Source organism: Pelmatolapia mariae, linkage group LG3_W, assembly GCF_036321145.2.
Source record: "Pelmatolapia mariae isolate MD_Pm_ZW linkage group LG3_W, Pm_UMD_F_2, whole genome shotgun sequence".
In the NCBI taxonomy this organism is placed as follows: domain Eukaryota; kingdom Metazoa; phylum Chordata; class Actinopteri; order Cichliformes; family Cichlidae; genus Pelmatolapia; species Pelmatolapia mariae.
In genome coordinates, this window is record NC_086229.1 from 92,704,891 (window position 1) to 92,728,335 (window position 23,445).

At 39.9% G+C, this 23,445-nt stretch overlaps 1 protein-coding gene across 3 annotated transcripts in view; it reads left to right on the forward strand.

The window, feature by feature from the left end:
• Positions 1-22,689, forward strand: part of LOC134625020 (protein NLRC3-like) — a 48,364-nt gene extending 25,675 nt beyond the window's left edge. For 2 of the 3 annotated variants that reach the window (XM_065470390.1, XM_063470323.1), the window contains exons 10-12: positions 16,828-17,004; positions 20,256-20,429; positions 21,105-22,688. In XM_065470390.1, coding sequence (XP_065326462.1) covers positions 16,828-17,004; positions 20,256-20,429; positions 21,105-21,114 — 361 coding nt within the window. In that variant the 3' untranslated portion in view covers positions 21,115-22,688. Of the gene's footprint in view, positions 1-16,827; positions 17,005-20,255; positions 20,430-21,104 lie in introns of all 3 variants that reach the window. The other variant, XM_065470391.1, reaches the window with a different exon arrangement.
• Positions 22,690-23,445: the final 756 nt, after the last annotated feature.

Here is a 23,445-nt window from a genome sequence, read left to right on the forward strand (position 1 = left end):
ATTTAGTATTTTTACAGGTTTTAACTGTGTGGTCTTTCTGTCTTTCTGGAAAATGTTGGTAAACTTGTGACATGAGAGCATGCACCGTACTCTTCAGACCTGTCAGCTTTGCTCGTTTCATAGATCCTCTGTTGATAAAACTGATAAAACTCTAGATGTAAAATTTTAAGGCTACATATTATTTATCTCGCACTAAGTCTGCTTGGCATATGCTATGTATAAAGGCTCTTTCCAAAAAAGTGTAGAGGCGACTTTAGCGTGATTAATTTATTACAGTGTCAGTTTTCCCTCCTTTGTCTAGCTGGTGCAAGTTTTTTGTTTATTTGTGAAACTGAGCGCGGTTGTGGACAATTCCGACTGTGCTGTTTGATTTGTGTTTCGTGCTGGATCACTTTCTTTAATTGTTACTTCTCTGCGAGCAGTGAAGAACCAAACTAGTACTTCAAAGTTTAGAATCAGTTTTGCCCCAGTGGCCAGTGCGAAGTTGTGCTGCAGATCCCAGTATGAAAGCTGAGGGTCCAGCCAGCCGGCAGAAAGGCCAGTTGATGCCTCGATGGGCATTGGAACCGGTTTTGCCCGCACAGAGCGTTTCTGACATGCTGGCGTTGCTTATGCATAAGAGAAAAGCAACAATACAGCGTGTTCTCTGCTCCAGGACATCCTTTCACACGGTATGTATGTATGTCTGTCTGTCAGCGCTAATTATTCAAACCCTGTTTAAAAGGCGACTCATTTGTTGTCCAAAAACATTTCCTCTAAATTTGCAAAGTTACTGATTTAAAAATATATATTTTCGATTTTAGCTGGATGTCACACTCTAGACTCTTGAGCATATTTATATAGCAAAATTCACAATGGTATAACCATGTTAAATAAAAGATGCCCAAGTGTCCACCAATGCACTCTAATGCATGCCATTAATTACCTCTATAGCTGAAAAGAGTCTGTATCTATAATTTGTGGATCTGCTGATTTGTTTTTAATGTGGCACTTTTTTTTCCACGAAATGCAGATGATGAAATCCTCTTTATTTGAGAAAGTGTCCCTAAGCTATTGTTGTTCATACTTACTGAGTTCCCTAACCACTTCTTTGCTATGTCAGCAAACTTTCTGAACAGGAAAGGTATCGTAGATTTAAAGACACATCTTCATTGAAGCAAAGGCAAAAAATTGGAATGAATTTTATGTTCATATTAAAGAGTGAAAATCCAAAATCTGCTGCAATCTTTTGTATTAATGATCTCTCTCTCTCTCTCTCTCTCCCTGTGTGTGTGTGTGTGTGAGAGTGAGTGAGTGGGTGTGTATAATGCTGCGTGTGTGTGTGTGTGTGTGTACAGGAGAAAGGTGATGGCAGGAGCTTTTTTAATGCATTTCGAATCAACTTTTTTTTTTTGTTTTACAAGAAGTGTATTTCATACATTGGAACAAATGTAATCTTTTCTATACTTTATAACTATGAAACTCTAAAGATTTTAAGTTCATGCACATTGTGAAACAAGAATCTAAATCTTTCTGTCACAATGATTTCTATAAACGCATGTTGTTTATGGGGATAATGTGAAAAATCTTTTGTGGGCTCTAATAATGATCAGTGGTGATTGAAGAGGAAGCTTGAACCCTGGCTCTGGAGATTTTCATGACAAGTGACAGTGCAGACATTTGTTAATCAGAGAACATGTTTTATCATCATAACGACTGTGAATTTAAGCGTCGTTAAAGTGTCACTTCAGCAATGCTGCCAGGAGAAAGAAGTGTTGACTGATGTTTTTTTAATAGAAGACTTAAAACACTAAACTCTAATTTCTGGGGTTTATTTTAAGTTTACAGAATATAACGTCTGGTATGACAATGAGTTTTACTCCTCACTGTCTGTGTTATGTGTATCCATTTGTCATGTATGCTACTTTGCTCTGTGGACTAAAATGTTTCATTGTATTCATGAAATAAACCAGAATTTCAATGTCCGAATCTTTTTACTGTTTTTCTGCTTTTGTTCACTCCAAGTTTGACGAAACCCACAGCTCACTAACAATGTGGAGCAGTCTCAGTGTATTTAGCTGCTTTTTCCCTAAACACAATCAGTTGACTGGGAGAAATGCCTGTAGTCCTCACTTTGGTCATTGTGAATGTTGAAGGAGATTTGTTTCATAGACACCTTATGCTAGTGTTTCCTACACTTAATCCAACACTACTATGTTCTATTTAAACCCAGATTCCTTTTATAGTTTGCAGTGAAATTTGTTAAACCGTTGTTTAATGGGACAGCAGTACAAGTCACTCTTTCCTAACACATTGTAGATAAGTTTATCGCTGGACAACACAGCTAGCAGTCTCACACACTCTTTAGGTTTTTGAAGTTTTGTGTGTAATGGTTTAGTGTATCAAACCTTACCCTTTTCTCCCAGTATCACAACAGTATGACTCCCAAAGTACAGAGCAGTAAACAAGCAAGGACTCTGAAGTCAGAACAGAAAGATACAGTTGGAAGATGAATGATTGTGTTTTTATGATGCGTAGTAAACTACCCCGTCTTCTTTTTCTCTGTGTTGTTGTTCTTGTGTGTGTGTGTATGCTTTTAAAAGTCAAAGTATACATTAGCCACACTTACAAAAAACATTTTGAATTTCATTTAGAACTGAGATTCTACGTTGTAAGCAGAAATCTTATGCTCAGCCAGAAGCGTGTTTTCCCCACTTTCACAATGCTAAGGTGTCAAATCCACAACCCCCAACAGATGGTTTGTCACACACTGGGTTCAAACACTCAAAAAGCAACACAACAGCAGGTTCATGAAGGACAAGCCCCCCTTTATTTGCACAGCCTCACACACTATAGATTTTTAAAGTTGTGGTGTACAATGGTATAGCCACAGATGTGACTTCTACTTTTGATAAAGATCACTCCACATGCATATTTCTTAAGAAATGAAGCGTCTTTATTAAGCTCTTATTTATACATGTCTACACAATAATAGACACCGTGTGCTCTGTGACATTATAGTCTTCTACTTCAGCTTCCATTGGTTTGCATTTTCAACTCCCAACCTTTCAGGTTGTTATGAACGACTTATATTTCTAACATTTTGTGATGTAAAAGTGAATCATGCAGCTTTTTTATTTTCTGTCTGATGGAAGGACTTAAGACACGAGTTATTTAAACAATTCTAAATGACAGTGTGACGTCCATAGTACTTTATGCGGGTGAAATATGTTAAGGATAATGTTTCTCAATGTAACATGGCAAAGAACTTTTGGTTAGGATACAACATTTTGTAAACAGTTACCTCAGAAGCTGTACTGTCAGATCTATGCATGTAAGGTTAAACTTTCCACAGTACTTCCACTTAAGTAAGTAACCAAACACATAAAGTCACCCTCACCAATAATCAACTGTTCCTTGAAAAAGGTAGCACAAACAGACAACTGACTCAGCAATGATAAGTAGAGCTACCCTAGGCCGATACTCAAGCAGAAGAAAATTAAAAGTTGTTTTGGCTCGAAAGATTGAAGAAAAATATGTTTAATAATTCAACAAGACCCTGCACCTTCAACACATGTACATTCAAATTTTGGAACAGGCTCAACATTGCTGTTGTTCAATAGTTTTTATCCACTTTCAAAAGTCATTTTATGGTTTTAATATTTCCAGCTGATAAGGAGACTTACAGCATTTCAAATGCACGTCCAAATGCTTTAAACATCCGCTTTGTCTGTAACGACAGCATCAAACTGCAGAGCATTGTTTTTACTCAAATTCAGCATTTTCTGATGAAAATTTAGCTGCTTTTTTTTTTCACTGTAACACCCCCTCAGTGCCATTTTTTAGGATGATATTCTTGGAGATTCATTTTTTATATATATACACTTATGCTTTGGGAGTGAGGGTATCTAATACGCACGTTGTCACTGTGTTTTGTACTACCAACTGTGAGGGCTCTGCTTTTACTTTGAGAAGTCTGGTTTTAGTCTCGTGAGTGTGTGTGTTTTTCAAAGGAGATCTTCATCAGTTTCATTTTGTTACCACAAACTTTGTGTAAAGTTCACAACAGAGGTAAAGAGATTTAAACACACCAGTTTAAGGAGGCATGCAGGGTTTTGGACCAGTTGCACAGGAGAGGTGAAGAAGAGAGTGTCAGCGGAGATGTGCAACAGAAGCAGAGGGAACATTTTACAAGATGATAAATGGCAGATTTAGATGATTACGGATTATGTTGACAAGATTAAAAGACACGTCCGTCAGAGTTCAGCAACATTTCAGTTTGATTAAATTAAAGTTGTTGTTTTTTTTTTGTTTTGTTTTTTTTAACTACACAGGGTTTATTTTCTCCTTTGATAGTAATCATATTGAACATGTCAGTGATGGAAACAAAAATATAAAGAAAAATGCTAAACGTGTGTCTAATTAAACTGTTCCTGTGAACCATAAATCATCCTTTAGTATGTTCGGTGTTACAAACTTGAAAAAGCACAGAAAAGATCATCGGACATTAATCTAATCAGTTTTCAGCCTTCATTCATATTGAAATGTTGAAATCTTTCCTGCTAGACCGAAGTGTAGCGTTTGATACCGTTGGCCATTACATTTTATTACATCTATTATTAAATGGAGAGTCCTCTTCACACACTGAAGTCAATTATGAAGCTCCACGGCTTCTGTGCAAAGACTAGTTCTGTTTACATTATACTTGCTTTAGAAGGCATAGCATATATTTTTACTGCTATGTAGATGATACCCGCTTTTATTGGTTAAACTGCTGGTATGTCTTAGATACATAATGAGCTTTAATTTTCTGCTTCTAAATTCAGATAAAACTGAGGTTATTGTAATATGGCATAAAAATCTTAGAAACACTGTGGCTAACAAGATCCTTTCTCTGGGTGGGATCGTCTGTTGTAGGGATTAGACACATTATAAGTAAAATTGAGGCACACAATCCCGTCGCACAACATCAACATTTATTTATATACAAAAATAAAAATGCTTTTTTTACATAAAAGAATTGTAACTTTACAATTCATCACCGATTACGTGGGTACATAGTCCTCATCCTTAACCCATAGTGGTTCGGGTAATTCCTCAGGGCCTAGGAAGGGCGGCCATGCCCAGTCTATCTCATCAATGTCGGGAGAGTCGCCGAAATACAAAAAATCTTCCTCGTCGTCGGTGTCCATAGTCCACACTTGTGGCGGTGAAGGGGGTGGGCTCCACTCTGATACTGGTGAATACGGTGCGTCTTCACTCCAATCTTCAAATGTAGGGTTTGTGGATGGATCTTCAGAGACTAAAGATTGCCCAGCGTCCCTGATAGTACCAAGTACCAAGTATGTACCAAGTTCTGCCACTTTGATGGTTGATTGAGCAGAAGGGCTGCAAGGTGTCATTTTTTCATGGAGATATTCAACCCCAACAGATAAGAAAGGACATTACTGTTCTTTTCTAAAGTTGACGGCCAGCTCTCCGGTTTTAAAAATCGCTGCCACTCCTACCTGCCCCTCTAAGAACATCCCACTTCCAGACCACGCCCGCCTTATTTTACTCTAAAAAGAAGACCGCTTTCTCATTCTTTCAAAAACCTAGCTCAAAAACAGAAAGAAAGATGGACTCTGCACCCCTGCGTCGCGCTGAGGAGGACAGTTCCTTGGCCAGTTCCTCGGTTGAGGGCACAATAGTACCCGACACGCCCGGTTACTATCGCCCCTTGGAGAAACTGCAGCAAGCCGACGAGCTTGATGGTTGGGCACCTTCTTTATTCATAGATACCGTGAAAACCGCGGTGTATCATCTAGTCAACCTTGTAATCAACAAGTACCGCACCGAAGAATGCAACGGCTGTAAGTTCGATCAACCCAGCCAGAGACAGCACGAGTGTCTGCAAGTGTTGGAGGATGACTTTTACGCTGAAAATTATTACAGCATCAGAAAAAGACTCCTCACCCCTCGTTTCATTCCTTCCATTCAACGCCTGCTGATTGCCCGCAACATCAAAACGGACGACCTCAAAGTCGGCACAGTGGCGGAGACTCTCTTGCATGAGCTCAAATCAGTGAGGAAAGTCTTTGACGCCATTACCGAGGCCTACGACAATCTAGTGGGGGAGGATGTGGTGAAAATCGGACAGCTGTGGATGGTCACAGAATGTTACAAAGGAGGCCGCTAATGCTTTCTCTGAAAGACTGATTCTTTCCAAAAAACACGTATGGTACCGTATCTTTAAACAGTTACCCTTTTTTTCTTTCTTAAAACATGTAATCTGCATTTTGCCACATCTTTTAAAAGCATGTATGCTTTTTCAAGCATGTATCTTACATTTTAGCACATTCAAAAACAAACAAACAAACAAAAAAAAACATGTATCCTGTTTTCAACCATGTATCCTGATATGGCCCTGAGGAATTACCCGAACCACTATGGGTTAAGGATGAGGACTATGTACCCACGTAATCGGTGATGAATTGTAAAGTTACAATTCTTTTATGTAAAAAAAGCATTTTTATTTTTGTATATAAATAAATGTTGATGTTGTGCGACGGGATTGTGTGCCTCAATTTTACTTATAATGTGTCTAATCCCTACAACAGACGATCCCACCCAGAGAAAGGATCTTGTTAGCCACAGTGTTTCTAAGATTTTTATGCCATATTACAATAACCTCAGTTTTATCTGAATTTAGAAGCAGAAAATTAAAGCTCATTATGTATCTAAGACATACCAGCAGTTTAACCAATAAAAGCGGGTATCATCTACATAGCAGTAAAAATATATGCTATGCCTTCTAAAGCAAGTATAATGTAAACAGAACTAGTCTTTGCACAGAAGCCGTGGAGCTTCATAATTGACTTCAGTGTGTGAAGAGGACTCTCCATTTAATAATAGATGTAATAAAATGTAATGGCCAACGGTATCAAACGCTACACTTCGGTCTAGCAGGAAAGATTTCAACATTTCAATATGAATGAAGGCTGAAAACTGATTAGATTAATGTCCGATGATCTTTTCTGTGCTTTTTCAAGTTTGTAACACCGAACATACTAAAGGATGATTTATGGTTCACAGGAACAGTTTAATTAGACACACGTTTAGCATTTTTCTTTATATTTTTGTTTCCATCACTGACATGTTCAATATGATTACTATCAAAGGAGAAAATAAACCCTGTGTAGTTAAAAAAAACAAAAAAAAAACAAAACAACAACTTTAATTTAATCAAACTGAAATGTTGCTGAACTCTGACGGACGTGTCTTTTAATCTTGTCAACATAATCCGTAATCATCTAAATCTGCCATTTATCATCTTGTAAAATGTTCCCTCTGCTTCTGTTGCACATCTCCGCTGACACTCTCTTCTTCACCTGTCATGTGCAGCTGGTCCAACCCCTGCATGCCTCCATAAACTGGTGTGTTTAAATCTCTTTACCTCTGTTGTGAACTTTACACAAAGTTTGTGGTAACAAAATGAAACTGATGAAGATCTCCTTTGAAAAACACACACACTCACGAGACTAAAACCAGACTTCTCAAAGTAAAAGCAGAGCCCTCACAGTTGGTAGTACAAAACACAGTGACAACGTGCGTATTAGATACCCTCACTCCCAAAGCATAAGTGTATATATATAAAAAATGAATCTCCAAGAATATCATCCTAAAAAATGGCACTGAGGGGGTGTTACAGTGAAAAAAAAAAGCAGCTAAATTTTCATCAGAAAATGCTGAATTTGAGTAAAAACAATGCTCTGCAGTTTGATGCTGTCGTTACAGACAATGCGGATGTTTAAAGCATTTGGACGTGCATTTGAAATGCTGTAAGTCTCCTTATCAGCTGGAAATATTAAAACCATAAAATGACTTTTGAAAGTGGATAAAAACTATTGAACAACAGCAATGTTGAGCCTGTTCCAAAATTTGAATGTACATGTGTTGAAGGTGCGGCTCTTGTTGAATTATTAAACATATTTTTCTTCAATCTTTCGAGCCAAAACAACTTTTAATTTTCTTCTGCTTGAGTATCGGCCTAGGGTAGCTCTACTTATCATTGCTGAGTCAGTTGTCTGTTTGTGCTACCTTTTTCAAGGAACAGTTGATTATTGGTGAGGGTGACTTTATGTGTTTGGTTACTTACTTAAGTGGAAGTACTGTGGAAAGTTTAACCTTACATGCATAGATCTGACAGTACAGCTTCTGAGGTACCTGTTTACAAAATGTTGTATCCTAACCAAAAGTTCTTTGCCATGTTACATTGAGAAACATTATCCTTAACATATTTCACCCGCATAAAGTACTATGGACGTCACACTGTCATTTAGAATTGTTTAAATAACTCGTGTCTTAAGTCCTTCCATCAGACAGAAAATAAAAAAGCTGCATGATTCACTTTTACATCACAAAATGTTAGAAATATAAGCCGTTCATAACAACCTGAAAGGTTGGGAGTTGAAAATGCAAACCAATGGACGCAGAAGTAGAAGACTATAATGTCACAGAGCACACGGTGTCTATTATTGTGTAGACATGTATAAATAAGAGCTTAATAAAGACGCTTCATTTCTTAAGAAATATGCATGTGGAGTGATCTTTATCAAAAGTAGAAGTCACATCTGTGGCTATACCATTGTACACCACAACTTTAAAAATCTATAGTGTGTGAGGCTGTGCAAATAAAGGGGGGCTTGTCCTTCATGAACCTGCTGTTGTGTTGCTTTTTGAGTGTTTGAACCCAGTGTGTGACAAACCATCTGTTGGGGGTTGTGGATTTGACACCTTAGCATTGTGAAAGTGGGGAAACACGCTTCTGGCTGAGCATAAGATTTCTGCTTACAACGTAGAATCTCAGTTCTAAATGAAATTCAAAATGTTTTTTGTAAGTGTGGCTAATGTATACTTTGACTTTTAAAAGCATACACACACACACAAGAACAACAACACAGAGAAAAAGAAGACGGGGTAGTTTACTACGCATCATAAAAACACAATCATTCATCTTCCAACTGTATCTTTCTGTTCTGACTTCAGAGTCCTTGCTTGTTTACTGCTCTGTACTTTGGGAGTCATACTGTTGTGATACTGGGAGAAAAGGGTAAGGTGTGATAGACTAAACCATTACACACAAAACTTCAAAAACCTAAAGAGTGTGTGAGACTGCTAGCTGTGTTGTCCAGCGATAAACTTATCTACAATGTGTTAGGAAAGAGTGACTTGTACTGCTGTCCCATTAAGCAACGGTTTAACAAATTTCACTGCAAACTATAAAAGGAATCTGGGTTTAAATAGAACATAGTAGTGTTGGATTAAGTGTAGGAAACACTAGCATAAGGTGTCTATGAAACAAATCTCCTTCAACATTCACAATGACCAAAGTGAGGACTAAAGGCATTTCTCCCAGTCAACTGATTGTGTTTAGGGAAAAAGCAGCTAAATACACTGAGACTGCTCCACATTGTTAGTGAGCTGTGGGTTTCGTCAAACTTGGAGTGAACAAAAGCAGAAAAACAGTAAAAAGATTCGGACATTGAAATTCTGGTTTATTTCATGAATACAATGAAACATTTTAGTCCACAGAGCAAAGTAGCATACATGACAAATGGATACACATAACACAGACAGTGAGGAGTAAAACTCATTGTCATACCAGACGTTATATTCTGTAAACTTAAAATAAACCCCAGAAATTAGAGTTTAGTGTTTTAAGTCTTCTATTAAAAAAACATCAGTCAACACTTCTTTCTCCTGGCAGCATTGCTGAAGTGACACTTTAACGACGCTTAAATTCACAGTCGTTATGATGATAAAACATGTTCTCTGATTAACAAATGTCTGCACTGTCACTTGTCATGAAAATCTCCAGAGCCAGGGTTCAAGCTTCCTCTTCAATCACCACTGATCATTATTAGAGCCCACAAAAGATTTTTCACATTATCCCCATAAACAACATGCGTTTATAGAAATCATTGTGACAGAAAGATTTAGATTCTTGTTTCACAATGTGCATGAACTTAAAATCTTTAGAGTTTCATAGTTATAAAGTATAGAAAAGATTACATTTGTTCCAATGTATGAAATACACTTCTTGTAAAACAAAAAAAAAAAGTTGATTCGAAATGCATTAAAAAAGCTCCTGGCATCACCTTTCTCCTGTACACACACACACACACACACGCAGCATTATACACACCCACTCACTCACTCTCACACACACACACACACAGGGAGAGAGAGAGAGAGAGAGAGATCATTAATACAAAAGATTGCAGTAGATTTTGGATTTTCACTCTTTAATATGAACATAAAATTCATTCCAATTTTTTGCCTTTGCTTCAATGAAGATGTGTCTTTAAATCTACGATACCTTTCCTGTTCAGAAAGTTTGCTGACATAGCAAAGAAGTGGTTAGGGAACTCAGTAAGTATGAACAACAATAGCTTAGGGACACTTTCTCAAATAAAGAGGATTTCATCATCTGCATTTCGTGGAAAAAAAAGTGCCACATTAAAAACAAATCAGCAGATCCACAAATTATAGATACAGACTCTTTTCAGCTATAGAGGTAATTAATGGCATGCATTAGAGTGCATTGGTGGACACTTGGGCATCTTTTATTTAACATGGATATACCATTGTGAATTTTGCTATATAAATATGCTCAAGAGTCTAGAGTGTGACATCCAGCTAAAATCGAAAATATATATTTTTAAATCAGTAACTTTGCAAATTTAGAGGAAATGTTTTTGGACAACAAATGAGTCGCCTTTTAAACAGGGTTTGAATAATTAGCGCTGACAGAGAGACATACATACATACCGTGTGAAAGGATGTCCTGGAGCAGAGAACACGCTGTATTGTTGCTTTTCTCTTATGCATAAGCAACGCCAGCATGTCAGAAACGCTCTGTGCGGGCAAAACCGGTTCCAATGCCCATCGAGGCATCAACTGGCCTTTCTGCCGGCTGGCTGGACCCTCAGCTTTCATACTGGGATCTGCAGCACAACTTCGCACTGGCCACTGGGGCAAAACTGATTCTAAACTTTGAAGTACTAGTTTGGTTCTTCACTGCTCGCAGAGAAGTAACAATTAAAGAAAGTGATCCAGCACGAAACACAAATCAAACAGCACAGTCGGAATTGTCCACAACCGCGCTCAGTTTCACAAATAAACAAAAAACTTGCACCAGCTAGACAAAGGAGGGAAAACTGACACTGTAATAAATTAATCACGCTAAAGTCGCCTCTACACTTTTTTGGAAAGAGCCTTTATACATAGCATATGCCAAGCAGACTTAGTGCGAGATAAATAATATGTAGCCTTAAAATTTTACATCTAGAGTTTTATCAGTTTTATCAACAGAGGATCTATGAAACGAGCAAAGCTGACAGGTCTGAAGAGTACGGTGCATGCTCTCATGTCACAAGTTTACCAACATTTTCCAGAAAGACAGAAAGACCACACAGTTAAAACCTGTAAAAATACTAAATTACAAGTTTCGCACTATGTTTCACCAAGTTAAAAAACAAATCCAGCAAAGCTGCTTCTACCGAAAGCATTTATCTTTCAGATCAGTGTCTCAAAAGCACCATTAAAAAAATGTGATCCTGCATTTACAAAAGTAAATCATTCACAGTGAAAACCAAAACGCACACAGCGTTTGATAAACGACATTAAAATAATGTATTGCACATCTATGTTTTAAAAATTGCATCAAAATTCAATGCGTATTTTCTCTAAAAATTTACGGTCGAATACACAAACTAACGTGCGGGTGTCAGGCTCAAGGATAGAGTTTGCTGGCTTTTATAAACCTTTATGCCTCTTCCCCCACCCCAAAGCACAGACCTCAAATTCGCCTTAACTATCCCCCTCCCCAAAGTGCAGTTGTTAAAAAACACACAAAATCTACCATTTCGGTTAGAGTGTGTAAAACACTATTGCAAAAGTAACTCCTGTTTGTATATATTCACACTGAAAACTAAAACGCATCGGCTGATAAACACTAATTAAATAATGCGTTGCACATCTGTGTTTTAAAGAATGTCTCGGAAAGCCCTCGCCTATTTTTGTTTTAATTATTTTAAATTTTAACTGAAAATGAATGCGAACTAACGGCGCTGTTCTTAGGTGAAAGGTTTTTTTGGGGGGGATGCAGTTATTTAATGAAAGGGATAAAAGTTTGGTCTCTCTCCACATCCTTATTCACCATTTCTTGAGATAAACAGCGTCTTAAAGTCTGAAACAGCCAACTAACTAGCTACTAACTGTAGAAAATCTGCTTATAAAACACACTGACGTTTCAGCTTGATTTTCTGACAACAAAAGTCTTTCTATAGAATAAAAGACAAAGTCATTCCTGTTTGTGTAAATTTACCGTGAAAAGCCCGAAATGCCTACAGCGGTTGATGAACCTTTAATTAAAAAAACACCCTGCTAGGAGGAGACAGAGCATGCGCAGTGGGACCGCAGGAAGCGTCCCTTTTCGGAAGAGTGAAAGCGCGTACATGAGAGTGCATGCGCGCGTGCTCGTACGTGCACAAGATGTCAGTTTTTAAGCTCGGCAAAGGGGGTGTGGGGGGCAATGCCCACAGGCAAAACCCCCCTCCCCTGACCCCCTGACCCCCTGACCCCTCACCCCCACCCCACACCCCCCCCCCCCCCCCCCCCACCCCCAAATAGGTATCATATATATTCTTCTTCTGATCATTTATCAGCACATATGTATAAAAACAAAGCTGACACTGTGAGACTTGATCAGAGGTGTGATCATCACAGCAGAGGCCTTTGTGTCAAAGTCACTGAGGATCAAACAGAAACACATGAAGCAGATTTTCCTCTTCTGGCTTTTTATAGCAGATAACCTTCAAAATATTCTGCAGTCGATCAAAAACTGAAGCAAACCATGAATCAACATGTGAACATGAGCTGATGCTGCTGAAGTGAAGCAAAGTTACAGAGGTTTGATTACAGACACAGCTGAGAGTTTGTAATCTGTCATCATTTTAAAAGGTTTCCATTTCTTCAGTATTGAACAGCAGAAATGAGGCTTTGTTTTCGGAGGCCGACAGCAGTGAACACAACAGCAGACTGGTGCGTAATAAGCAGTGAATAATGCAGAAAACAGATTTTTGAAGGTAAACTGTTCTTGAAGTACACTGAGAGAGAGAGAGCTGTGCAGGAAGTAAACGTCAAAGTCAGAGAGAATTCATGACGATGTTCATCAAACGTAAAGCGTAGTTTGGATCTTCTTTTGCTGCTGGTTCACTCAGTTTTGGTTGGAGACAGATGAAACCTGCAGCTACAGGATCTGTGAGCTGTCCACTTTCAGCCCCGACGGCGTGTCCGTGTACGTGCCGTCGAGTGAACGATCCACGCTCTGTGTTTCCATCTTTGTGTGTTTAGCTGCTCTCATTTACTGTTTTATCTGTTTGCTTGTTGTTGAAATACTTTTGGGAGCTTTAACCTGAGATTCTGGCAAAATACATTTATATTAAAAATCCATTCAGGATTGAATGAATCAACATTGCTTCATTCAAATTAAAACCATTTAAATAGGAAAATCCATTTTTTTACAGCCGCCTCTAATGCTGGGTAATGTCAGCTGGTCCATGTGCAGCTGGCTGTGAGGCTCAGGGAGCGTCTACAAAGTGCAACACTGAAAGAACATCATCCATAAATATTGAGGAATAACTGGACTCTCATACAGCGAGACTCAAATGCCTTTAAACATCAGCTTATCCTGCTGATCCAAGTGCAACACTGAGTTTGTAAAAACATGTTTGTCAATCATTTTGTTTGGTTTCTGAGGAAAATGATTCAATAACTTGCTGCTAATACACAACATTTCATCATATTTCCTCATAACCCTCTTTTGTCTGACCATTTGATCCCATTTAAGTCGTAAGCTGGAGAGGAAATGGCGTGTCACAAATTTAAAGGATCATCATTTAGCCTGGAGAAATAGTTTGCTGCTTTATAAGAAAGCCCTCCGCAAAGCCAGAACATCTTACTATTTGTCACTGATTGAAGAAAATAAGAACAACCCCAGGTTTCTCTTCAGCACTGTAGCCAGGCTGACAAAAAGTCAGAGCTCTACTGAGCCAACAATCCCTTTAACATTAACTAGTAATGACTTCATGAACTTCTTCACAAATAAAATTTTTATCATTAGAGAAAAAATTACCAATAATCATCCCACAGATGTAATATTATCTACAGCTACTTTTAGTACCACTGATGTTAAGTTAGACTCTTTTTCTCCAATTGATCTTTCTGAGTTAACTTCAATAATTAATTCCTCCAAACCATCAACGTGTCTTTTAGACCCCATTCCTACAAAACTGCTCAAAGAAGTCCTGCCATTAATTAATTCTTCAATCTTAAATATGATCAACCTATCTCTAATAATCAGCTATGTACCACAGGCCTTCAAGCTGGCTGTTGTTAAACCTTTACTCAAAAAGCCATCTCTAGACCCAGCTGTCTTAGCTAATTATAGGCCAATCTCCAACCTTCCTTTCATATCAAAAATCCTTGAAAGAGTAGTTGTCAAACAGCTAACAGATCATCTGCAGAGGAATGGCTTATTTGAAGAGTTTCAGTCAGGTTTCAGAGCTCATCACAGCACAGAAACAGCTTTAGTGAAGGTTACAAATGATCTTCTTATGGCCTCTGACAGTGGACTCATCTCTGTGCTTGTCCTGCTAGACCTCAGTGCAGCGTTCGATACTGTTGACCATAATATCCTATTAGAGCGATTAGAACATGCTGTAGGTATTACAGGTACTGCACTGCAGTGGTTTGTATCATATCTATCTAATAGACTCCAGTTTGTTCATGTAAATGGAGAGTCCTCTTCACCCACTAAGGTCAATTATGGAGTTCCACAGGGTTCAGTGCTAGGACCAATTCTATTTACATTATACATGCTTCCCTTAGGCAGCATCATTAGAAGACATAGCATAAATTTTCACTGCTATGCTGATGACACTCAGCTCTATCTATCCATGAAGCCAGGTAACACACACCAATGAGTTAAACTGCAGGAATGTCTTAAAGACATAAAGAACTGGATGGCCGCTAACTTTCTGCTTCTTAATTCAGATCAAACTGAGGTTATTGTACTCGGCCCTGAAAATCTTAGAAATATGGTATCTAACCAGATTCTTACTCTGGATGGCATTACCTTGGCCTCCAGTAACACTGTGAGGAACCTTGGAGTCATTTTTGACCAGGACATGTCCTTCAACGCACATATTAAACAAATATGTAAGACTGCTTTCTTCCATTTGTGCAACATCTCTAAAATTAGAAATATCCTGTCTCAGAGTGACGCTGAAAAACTAGTTCATGCCTTCATTACTTCCAGGCTGGACTACTGTAATTCACTGTTATCAGGATGTCCTAAAAACTCGCTGAAAAGTCTTCAGCTAATCCAAAATGCTGCAGCAAGAGTCCTGACAGGGACTAGAAACAGAGAGCATATTTCTCCTGTATTGGCTTCCCTTCATTGGATTCCTGTTAAATCCAGAATTGAATTCAAAATCCTGCTCCTCACATACAAGGTCTTAAATAATCAGGCCCATCTTATCTTAATGACCTTGTAGTACCATATCACCCTATTAGAGCACTTCGCTCTCGCTCTGCAGGCTTACTTGTTGTTCCTAGAGTATTTAAAAGTAGAATGGGAGGCAGAGCCTTCAGTTTTCAGGCCCCTCTTCTGTGGAACCAGCTTCCAGTTTGAATTTGGGAGACAGACACTATCTCTACTTTCAAGATTAGGCTTCAAACTTTCCTTTTTGCTAAAGCAAATAGTTAGGGCTGGACCAGGTGACCCTGAATCCTCCCTTAGTTATGCTGCAATAGACGTAGGCTGCCGGGGATTCCCATGATGCATTGAGTTTTTCCTTTCCAGTCACCTTTCTCACTCACTATGTGTTAATAGACCTCTCTGCATCGAATCATGTCTGTTATTAATCTCTGTCTCTCTTCCACAACATGTCTTTCATCCTGTTTTCCTTCTCTCACCCCAACCAATCACAGCAGATGGCCCCGCTCCACCCTGAGCCTGGTTCTGTCGGAGGTTTCTTCCTGTTAAAATGGAGTTTTTCCTTCCCACTGTCGCCAAAGTGCTGCTCATAGGGGGTCATATGATTGTTGGGTTTTTCTCTGTATTTATTATTGTGCGATCTACTGTACAATATAAAGCGCCTTGAGGCGACTTTTGTTGTGATTTGGCGCTATATAAATAAAATTGAATTGAATTGAATTGAATTGAATTTGAATTTGCAATAAAGGATCCACAAAGTTTGGTGACAATAATGACAGTAGATGTTTGTGTGAAAGTGCTGGAAGCAAATGAGTGTGTGATGTTCTTTCAGTGTTGCACTTTGTAGACGCTCCCTGAGCACTGGTCTCACAGCCAGCTGCACATAGAGACCAGTGTTGTTAGTCCAGGTCAGAAGATGACTTGTTGGAATGAAAATGAGCTTGTAGTTTGTCTGCTTTAATCATGTGACTGGAAAAAGGTGTTGGACTTCAAATATGTCCATTTCTTTCACACTTCACCTTTAAAAGTGAAGCCTTGTGGTTCCTGGAAGGAAAAACACGACTTTTTCAAGTCTTTGTCCTGTTTTTATGAGAAATGTACGACTTTAATGTGAAACATTCAGAGTTTTTTCTCTTGTTGTGTTTGTTTGAAGCTGCTTCCTGTTGGCTTCAGCTGTTTGGAGTTTCCATTTTCTAAACTTCTACATTCTGAACCTTCTTCAGCTCTGAACAGATGATGAAACACTGAATGATTTCAAGCTCACACTTTGTCTAATAAACTTACATCTTTCATTCTTTATACAGATTGTGGAGCTGTGGTTTGTCAGAGATCAGCTGTGATTATCTGGCAGCAGCACTGAAGTCCAACCCCTCCCATCTGAGACAGCTGGACCTGAGCTCCAACAACAAGCTGCAGGATTCAGGAGTGAAGCATCTGTGTGGTTTCCTGGAGAGTCCAGGATGTGGACTTGAAACTCTGAGGTCAGTCAGCATGTTTTAGTTGTGCTGAGATGAATATGATGTGAAAGTTGTGCTGACACTAAACTGCAGACATCAGGCTGATATTATACTGATCCACACTGAGGATCTTCATGGTAAAGTCTGTTTTCTTCTTCTCTGGTTTAGTCCATTGGCTGCAGCAGAACAATGTTCACATTTCAAACCTTCAAAGAAGAAGAAAAATCCTCCACTGGATAATTCACTGTGAAACTCTCAAACTCTTCATTCCACCTTAAAGTCTGTGTGACACTGAAATCCAAAGCAAAATGTGCGTTTGCTTTACAGACAGCAGTCCAACACAAACATACACACATCATCCAAAACACAGTCCAACATCCAAATCTCCTCCACTGCCAGCATGAATGATGGGAAAGAGAAGGAGGAACACTCTGACATTCAGGGTTAGAATGAGTTTCATGAAGCAGACTGTGAAGATCAAAGCTGCATTAGAAGCTTACATGAATGAATGAGTGGACAGAAGTGGACAGAGATCATCTGAAGCACTTCAAAGGCTTTAAATCAGCACATTTCTCTTTATTCTTTATCAACTCTGTTAGTTTCTCTCAGTTTTCTGTGGAATGAAGCTAACAGCAGGCTAATAAGATGCTGACCAATAGGTTTCTATTAAAGGTTGTAATTTGTATGTGAAAAAGTGCTTTGGCTCAGCAGGGATCAGCTTACAGGTAGAATACAGCTGCTGGATGGGATTAGCATGTCATAGCTATCTACCAAACTGCTAACTGGGGAATTTCAGGCCATCTATGGATCATTTTTGCTAACTGTTTATTCAGCTTAGGCTCACAGGGCTGCAGCCTGTGCCCTAGCTGTCATAGGGCAAGAGGCGTGGTCCACCTGCACAGGTGAGCAGTCCATCACAGGGCCAACAGAGAGAGACAGAGAAGCACTCTCTCACATCCACACCTACAGCCAATTTAGAAGCACCAATGAACCTAAGCAGCATTTCATTGGACTGTGGGAGAACATCCAACCTCCACAGAAAGGCCAACAAGCTTCAACCTACAACCTTCTTGCTTTAAGGCACTAGTGCCAACCACTTTTCCCCATTTCAGCCCAAATCCTGCATCTTCCTGTTTCTGACTCCAGGCCAGCTCCACTAACACTTTCTCATCAGACACTGCCACCTAGTGGAGGAAGTCTTAGTTCCATTTGAAGCTTCAGATGACAGTTAGTTCCTTTAGAAAGAGGTGGAGGTGGTGGGGCCACAGCACCATCATCACTGAGTGCTAGGGATGGGTATCGTTTAGGTTTTATCCGATACCGGTGCCAACCCGGTACTTTTGAAATGGTGCCGGTGCTTAAACGGTGCTTAAAGAATGGAGAACACAAACTTTGTCCAAAAACCTCTCATGTTTAGCTGTTTTCCACTTTTTCTTTGGTCATTTTAGCCTTTTTGGCCAGGGTGAAGGGAGTATCTGCCATCAAACAAGAAGACAGCCGCATGTAACTACGATGGTGTTTGCTAGTTCACCTTACATGCATTAATGTAATAACGTGGTTAGCCTACTCAACGTAAATTACACATGAACAACATTAAGCTACTCACACAGAGAAGAACAGCTGCTGCTGCCATCATCATCCTCATCATTTCTGCTACACTGGCAGGGCTAGGGGCCAGGACTCTCCTCTTCGGCTTCTTGGGGGATGTTGCTAACTCCGGGTCTGATAACAGGCACCACACCCGCAGTGGATGTCCTCGGTGTGAGGTCTCGCAGCAAGCTATCAAATACGGTGCATTTCTCGGCTTTTAAAAAAACGCTATGCGTCGCCAGGTGTTTCATCAGATTCAAGGTGTTACCTCCTTTGCACAGTATCAGCACTTGTTGCAGGCTGCTGAGTTTGCATCTTTTGCTGTGAAGTACAGCCAGACTTTGACCGCTTCGCCTTGGGCATTTTTAATCTGTAGCTCTGCTCTAAAAGAACGTACGTACCTGGGCCCGCCTACTATCCTTGGAAAGGTAAAATGATTGGCTAGAATCCAGAGTGTATGACATCTCAGGGAAAAAAAAGCACCGAAATGTGCGCTGCTTTTCAGTCTGGTTACTACCGTTTATGTCAGAACTGGTTCCATAATGGCACCGGATACCGGTACATATACCTACTGAGTGCCATAGGACACTTAACCTTTGTTTCCATATGCTGGGAACTTCCTGTTGTTCCAAGGAGGACTGGAAAATGTGTGAAAATCTCCCAGTCAGTTCCTCACAGCACACTTCAATCATTTCCCTCCCACAGCATCAGGACCAGGGCTTTTTCTCTCTTTGGTCCCACTAAGAGATTTCCACACAAACACCTCATCAGTGGGACTCTCAGAGCTACCAGCCCTTTGCTACAATCACAAAGCTCTTCATTGAAATCAATGATATCAAAGCTGGAATCAAATGAGTCCAAGTCTTCTGCTGATTCAGCATCACATTCATCTTTGCTCCTTGTTCTGCATCCCCACCATGGACTTCATTCCTTTCTAAGCCAGCCTTGAGTGTCCTTTATTCAGCTCATCCTCTGCTTTACTTTTACACCTGATTTTAGCTGCTTTATCTCTCTTTCAACAAGTTTCTGTGCCTCAATCTTTTTCTTCTCTCCCTCATAACAAGACAGCTTCTTCTGCCTGAGAACATGTTGGAGTGATTTACTAATCCAGGGCTGCTTATTGGGGAAAATACTTCCTGTTTCCAAAGTAATCCCCATTTTTCCCAGAAAGAAATGTAAGTAGAAATCGATGATCTAAGTGAGAACATGAGCCTTTAACAAGTCCCAGTGGGAGCAGTCAAAGCAGTCCCTCAGTCCCAGTATAGAGTCTTTGGTCCAGACTGGAACAACTGTGTGCCCAGTTTGAGCTCTCTTCAGTGCTGTGACCTGACAGACCCAGAGGGGCCATCACATCACATGTAGAAGCTCCCCTAATGGAGCCACAACACATGTCCAACACTTAGTCTGTCTTGTTGGACCAACTGGAAGAAATGATTCAAGGACTTAGTCACAGAACAGAGATTCAAATCTCCAAAATCCAACTGGCTGCATCAGGACATATAGTCTGAAACTCTGCACAGTTTCCTATTTGAAGCTGCTTCCTGTTGGCTTCAGCTGTTTGGAGTTTCCATTTTCTAAACTTCTACATTCTGAACCTTCTTCAGCTCTGAACAGATGATGAAACACTGAATGATTTCAAGCTCACACTTTGTCTAATAAACTTACATCTTTCATTCTTTATACAGATTGATGGCCTGTGGTTTGTCAAAGATCAGCTGTGATTATCTGGCAGCAGCACTGAAGTCCAACCCCTCCCATCTGAGAGAGCTGGAGCTGAGAGGAAACAACCTGAAATATCCAGATGTGAAGCAGCTGTCTGATCCTCAGCAGAGTCCAGACTACAGACTGGAGACTCTGAGGTCAGTAGAGTGATGGAGTGAGTGGGTGGTGCTGTCAGCAGTATTGTACTAAACACAGTCAGTATGAAACAAAGATCCAGTGTTTCCTGTAAAGCTGCAGCTTCTCAGTGAAGCTGTGAGAGGAGAATGGTGACAGGCTTCAGGATTGGACACAAACACTTCCTGTTTCTGACCTTTATGGTCACCATGGTAACGGCTGACACGCTCTGATCAAACACTGTCAACAGCCAATCAGCTCTCTGAACAAAGCAGCACACAGACCAATGACTGCATTCATTTCCAAGTTTAAAGCAGTGAAGAACACAGTCTGTAGGTGAGGAAGACTTTAGTGAGAGCAGATGTTTGGATGGAATTCCTCCAGTTAACAGCTGGAACCGTCCATCTGGATTGTTGGGCTTGTTGTTGGGGTTCCTACAGAGCTCAGAGTGGACACACCAAGGTTCTTCTAATGAATGAAAGTCCAAACTCAAACTAGGAGGGAAAAACATTTTCATCAACTTCAATAAAAATCCAAAGATTAGAAAAAGTGAAGCAACAATGAGTCCTAGTACAGTCCCAGCACTGAAGTCCCTGCTGCTCTTTATACTGGATGTGCTGCATCACTGACTGACAGCTGATGAAGAGTCTCTGGAAACACTCGTTTATCTCCTCTGCTCTTCCTTCTTCTCTCTGCAGGTGGAGCTGATGATGGTAAACAGGACGGTGTGTGTGCTGAGAGAGGAGCAGCTGTGTCCTGATGATCCAGAGAGGTTGAAGCAGCAGCAGCTTGTGTGTAGAGACGCTCTGACTGGGCCATGTTACTGGGAGGTGGAGAGGAGAGCTTCATCCAGCAGTGACTGACAGAGGAATGAAGTGCAGATGACTGTCAGTGCTGCAGAGTGAACTGCTCTGAGAACAGCTCCACTGTCAGACACAATGTAGAGTCCAGCATCATCCCTGTGTGTCCCTCTGGATCTGACAGAGGATCATCAGTGTATCTGGACTGCTCTGCTGCTGCTCTGTCCTTCTACAGTCTCTGCACAGTCTCTGTCTGACTCTGGCTTCAGACCCTCCTGGATCAAACTCACCTGGAAAGACTTTCAAACATCACTCAATAGATTTGAATACAGAATAGATTTGATATATACTGTAGATGTACTGTAGAGTTGCAGTTTGTCACTTGTAAATACAGTCTGTGAGCAGCTCTGAGCTGAAAGATCTTTCTAGAAACACGAAATGTTTTCACTCTTCTGTTGCTTTTTCATATATTTCCACAACATTAATATTGATCCCACCTGTCTCACCTGTTTCATGCTTTTATACATAAGAACAGGACACGTGTGATCTGAGCGCTGCTGTGGTTGCTGTGCTGCACGTCTTCATTTAGATAACAGAGACATCTAGTGGTTCAGAGGGAGAACTGCAGGAGGTGGAGCTGTGTTTTAGCATGGAAAACTTTTTATCTTTTAGGCGCAGATACAAATATGACAAGTATCAGTGTGAGATACAAAAGGTCACATCAGTCAGCAGAGGGAACAGTGATCACACAGCAATGTAAGAATAGAAACATAACAGTGAATCTGGACATGTGTACAGATGGAAGCAAACAAACAGGATGTAACACTACATTAAAGCCACAAATGGGAAGAAAACAAAGCCAAAGGAAAATATATTTGATCTCAGGAATCCAAATCAGATGCTTTAGAGCAGGGGTCGGCAACCCTGGGCACGCGTGTCACAGCTGGCACGTGAAGGGTTAACTGATGGCACGACCACAGCTGGACTGGCCATCGGGCATACCGATGGTGATTTTTCATTTTTAATGGGCCGATGATGTTTTTTTTGTAACGGTATAAACAGTGAAAGGTGGCGGATTGGCCGGATGCTGGTCGGTGTGTAAAAACAAGTCAGTTGTTTGTTGGTGGCTATGGCGGAGCTTCCACAGAGGCAACAGGTGTATGAGGGAAAGGGGAGGCAGGAGGGAGAAGGGTCTGGCTGCAGCCACTGGGGAGCGCCATATTGGGACCTCCACACTAACCGGAAACAAGTGACCTCCACAGTAGGCAGAGATACGATCCTGCATGGATCATCGGCGCTTTTTTTTTTAAAGAACTTTATTTAACAAACAATGAGTACAAAACATACGAACAGATGAACAAAAGAACAGAACATGAACACAAAACCAGGGGTAAAAAAGAAAAAAGTAATAATTGTATGAATACACGCAAAAATTCACATATATATATATTTTTTGACAGTCTTTTTGTTGGTGGAGTCTGATATTGATTGTATGTACAATTCCACATCCTTAAAAAAAATGACAGAAATGTGGTGTTTTATTAGTAAACTTACATTTATGGATAAAAATTTAGCTAAAAGTATTAACAAATTTATTATAAAAAACATTTATCATTCTTCTTGGGGAACTTAAAGAAACAGAGTAAAACATTTTCCCATCGTAAAGAAAACTCCCTTAAAATATGGACAATAACAAAACTGCTAAATTCCTTCCAGAATCTCTGTGTAAAAGAATGCGACCAAAAAAGATGTGTCACAGTTTCTGGATGATCCCCACAGAAAGTACAATTAGTATTTATGTCTCCTTTAAATTTTACCATGTATTTACTGGCTGGATAACATTTATGTCAAATTTTAAATGAGACTTCCTTCACCTTATTTACAATCAAATATTTATGGGGGATCATCCAGACTGTCTTCCACTTGATATCTGGAACATATCGGTTCCAGTAAGATATTATATATCTTCTTGGAATAAACTACGTATTCTCTTATTGCTGTTACCAAGATCCTGTGAAAAGCAGATGTTTCCTACTGCTGACTCAGCTGGATCAGGGAGAGTGACTGAGGTAGATATTGAGCTGTCAGTGTTTTTATATAACATTGAAGTCCCTGAGGGTCTGGCACCAAGCACCATTGAGAATTCCTGAACACTGATTGGAAAATTATATAGTGCAATAAAGTCATTGTAAGTAAGTAGTTGTCCCTCTTTATTAACCGGCTGAGCCACCAATAGGAT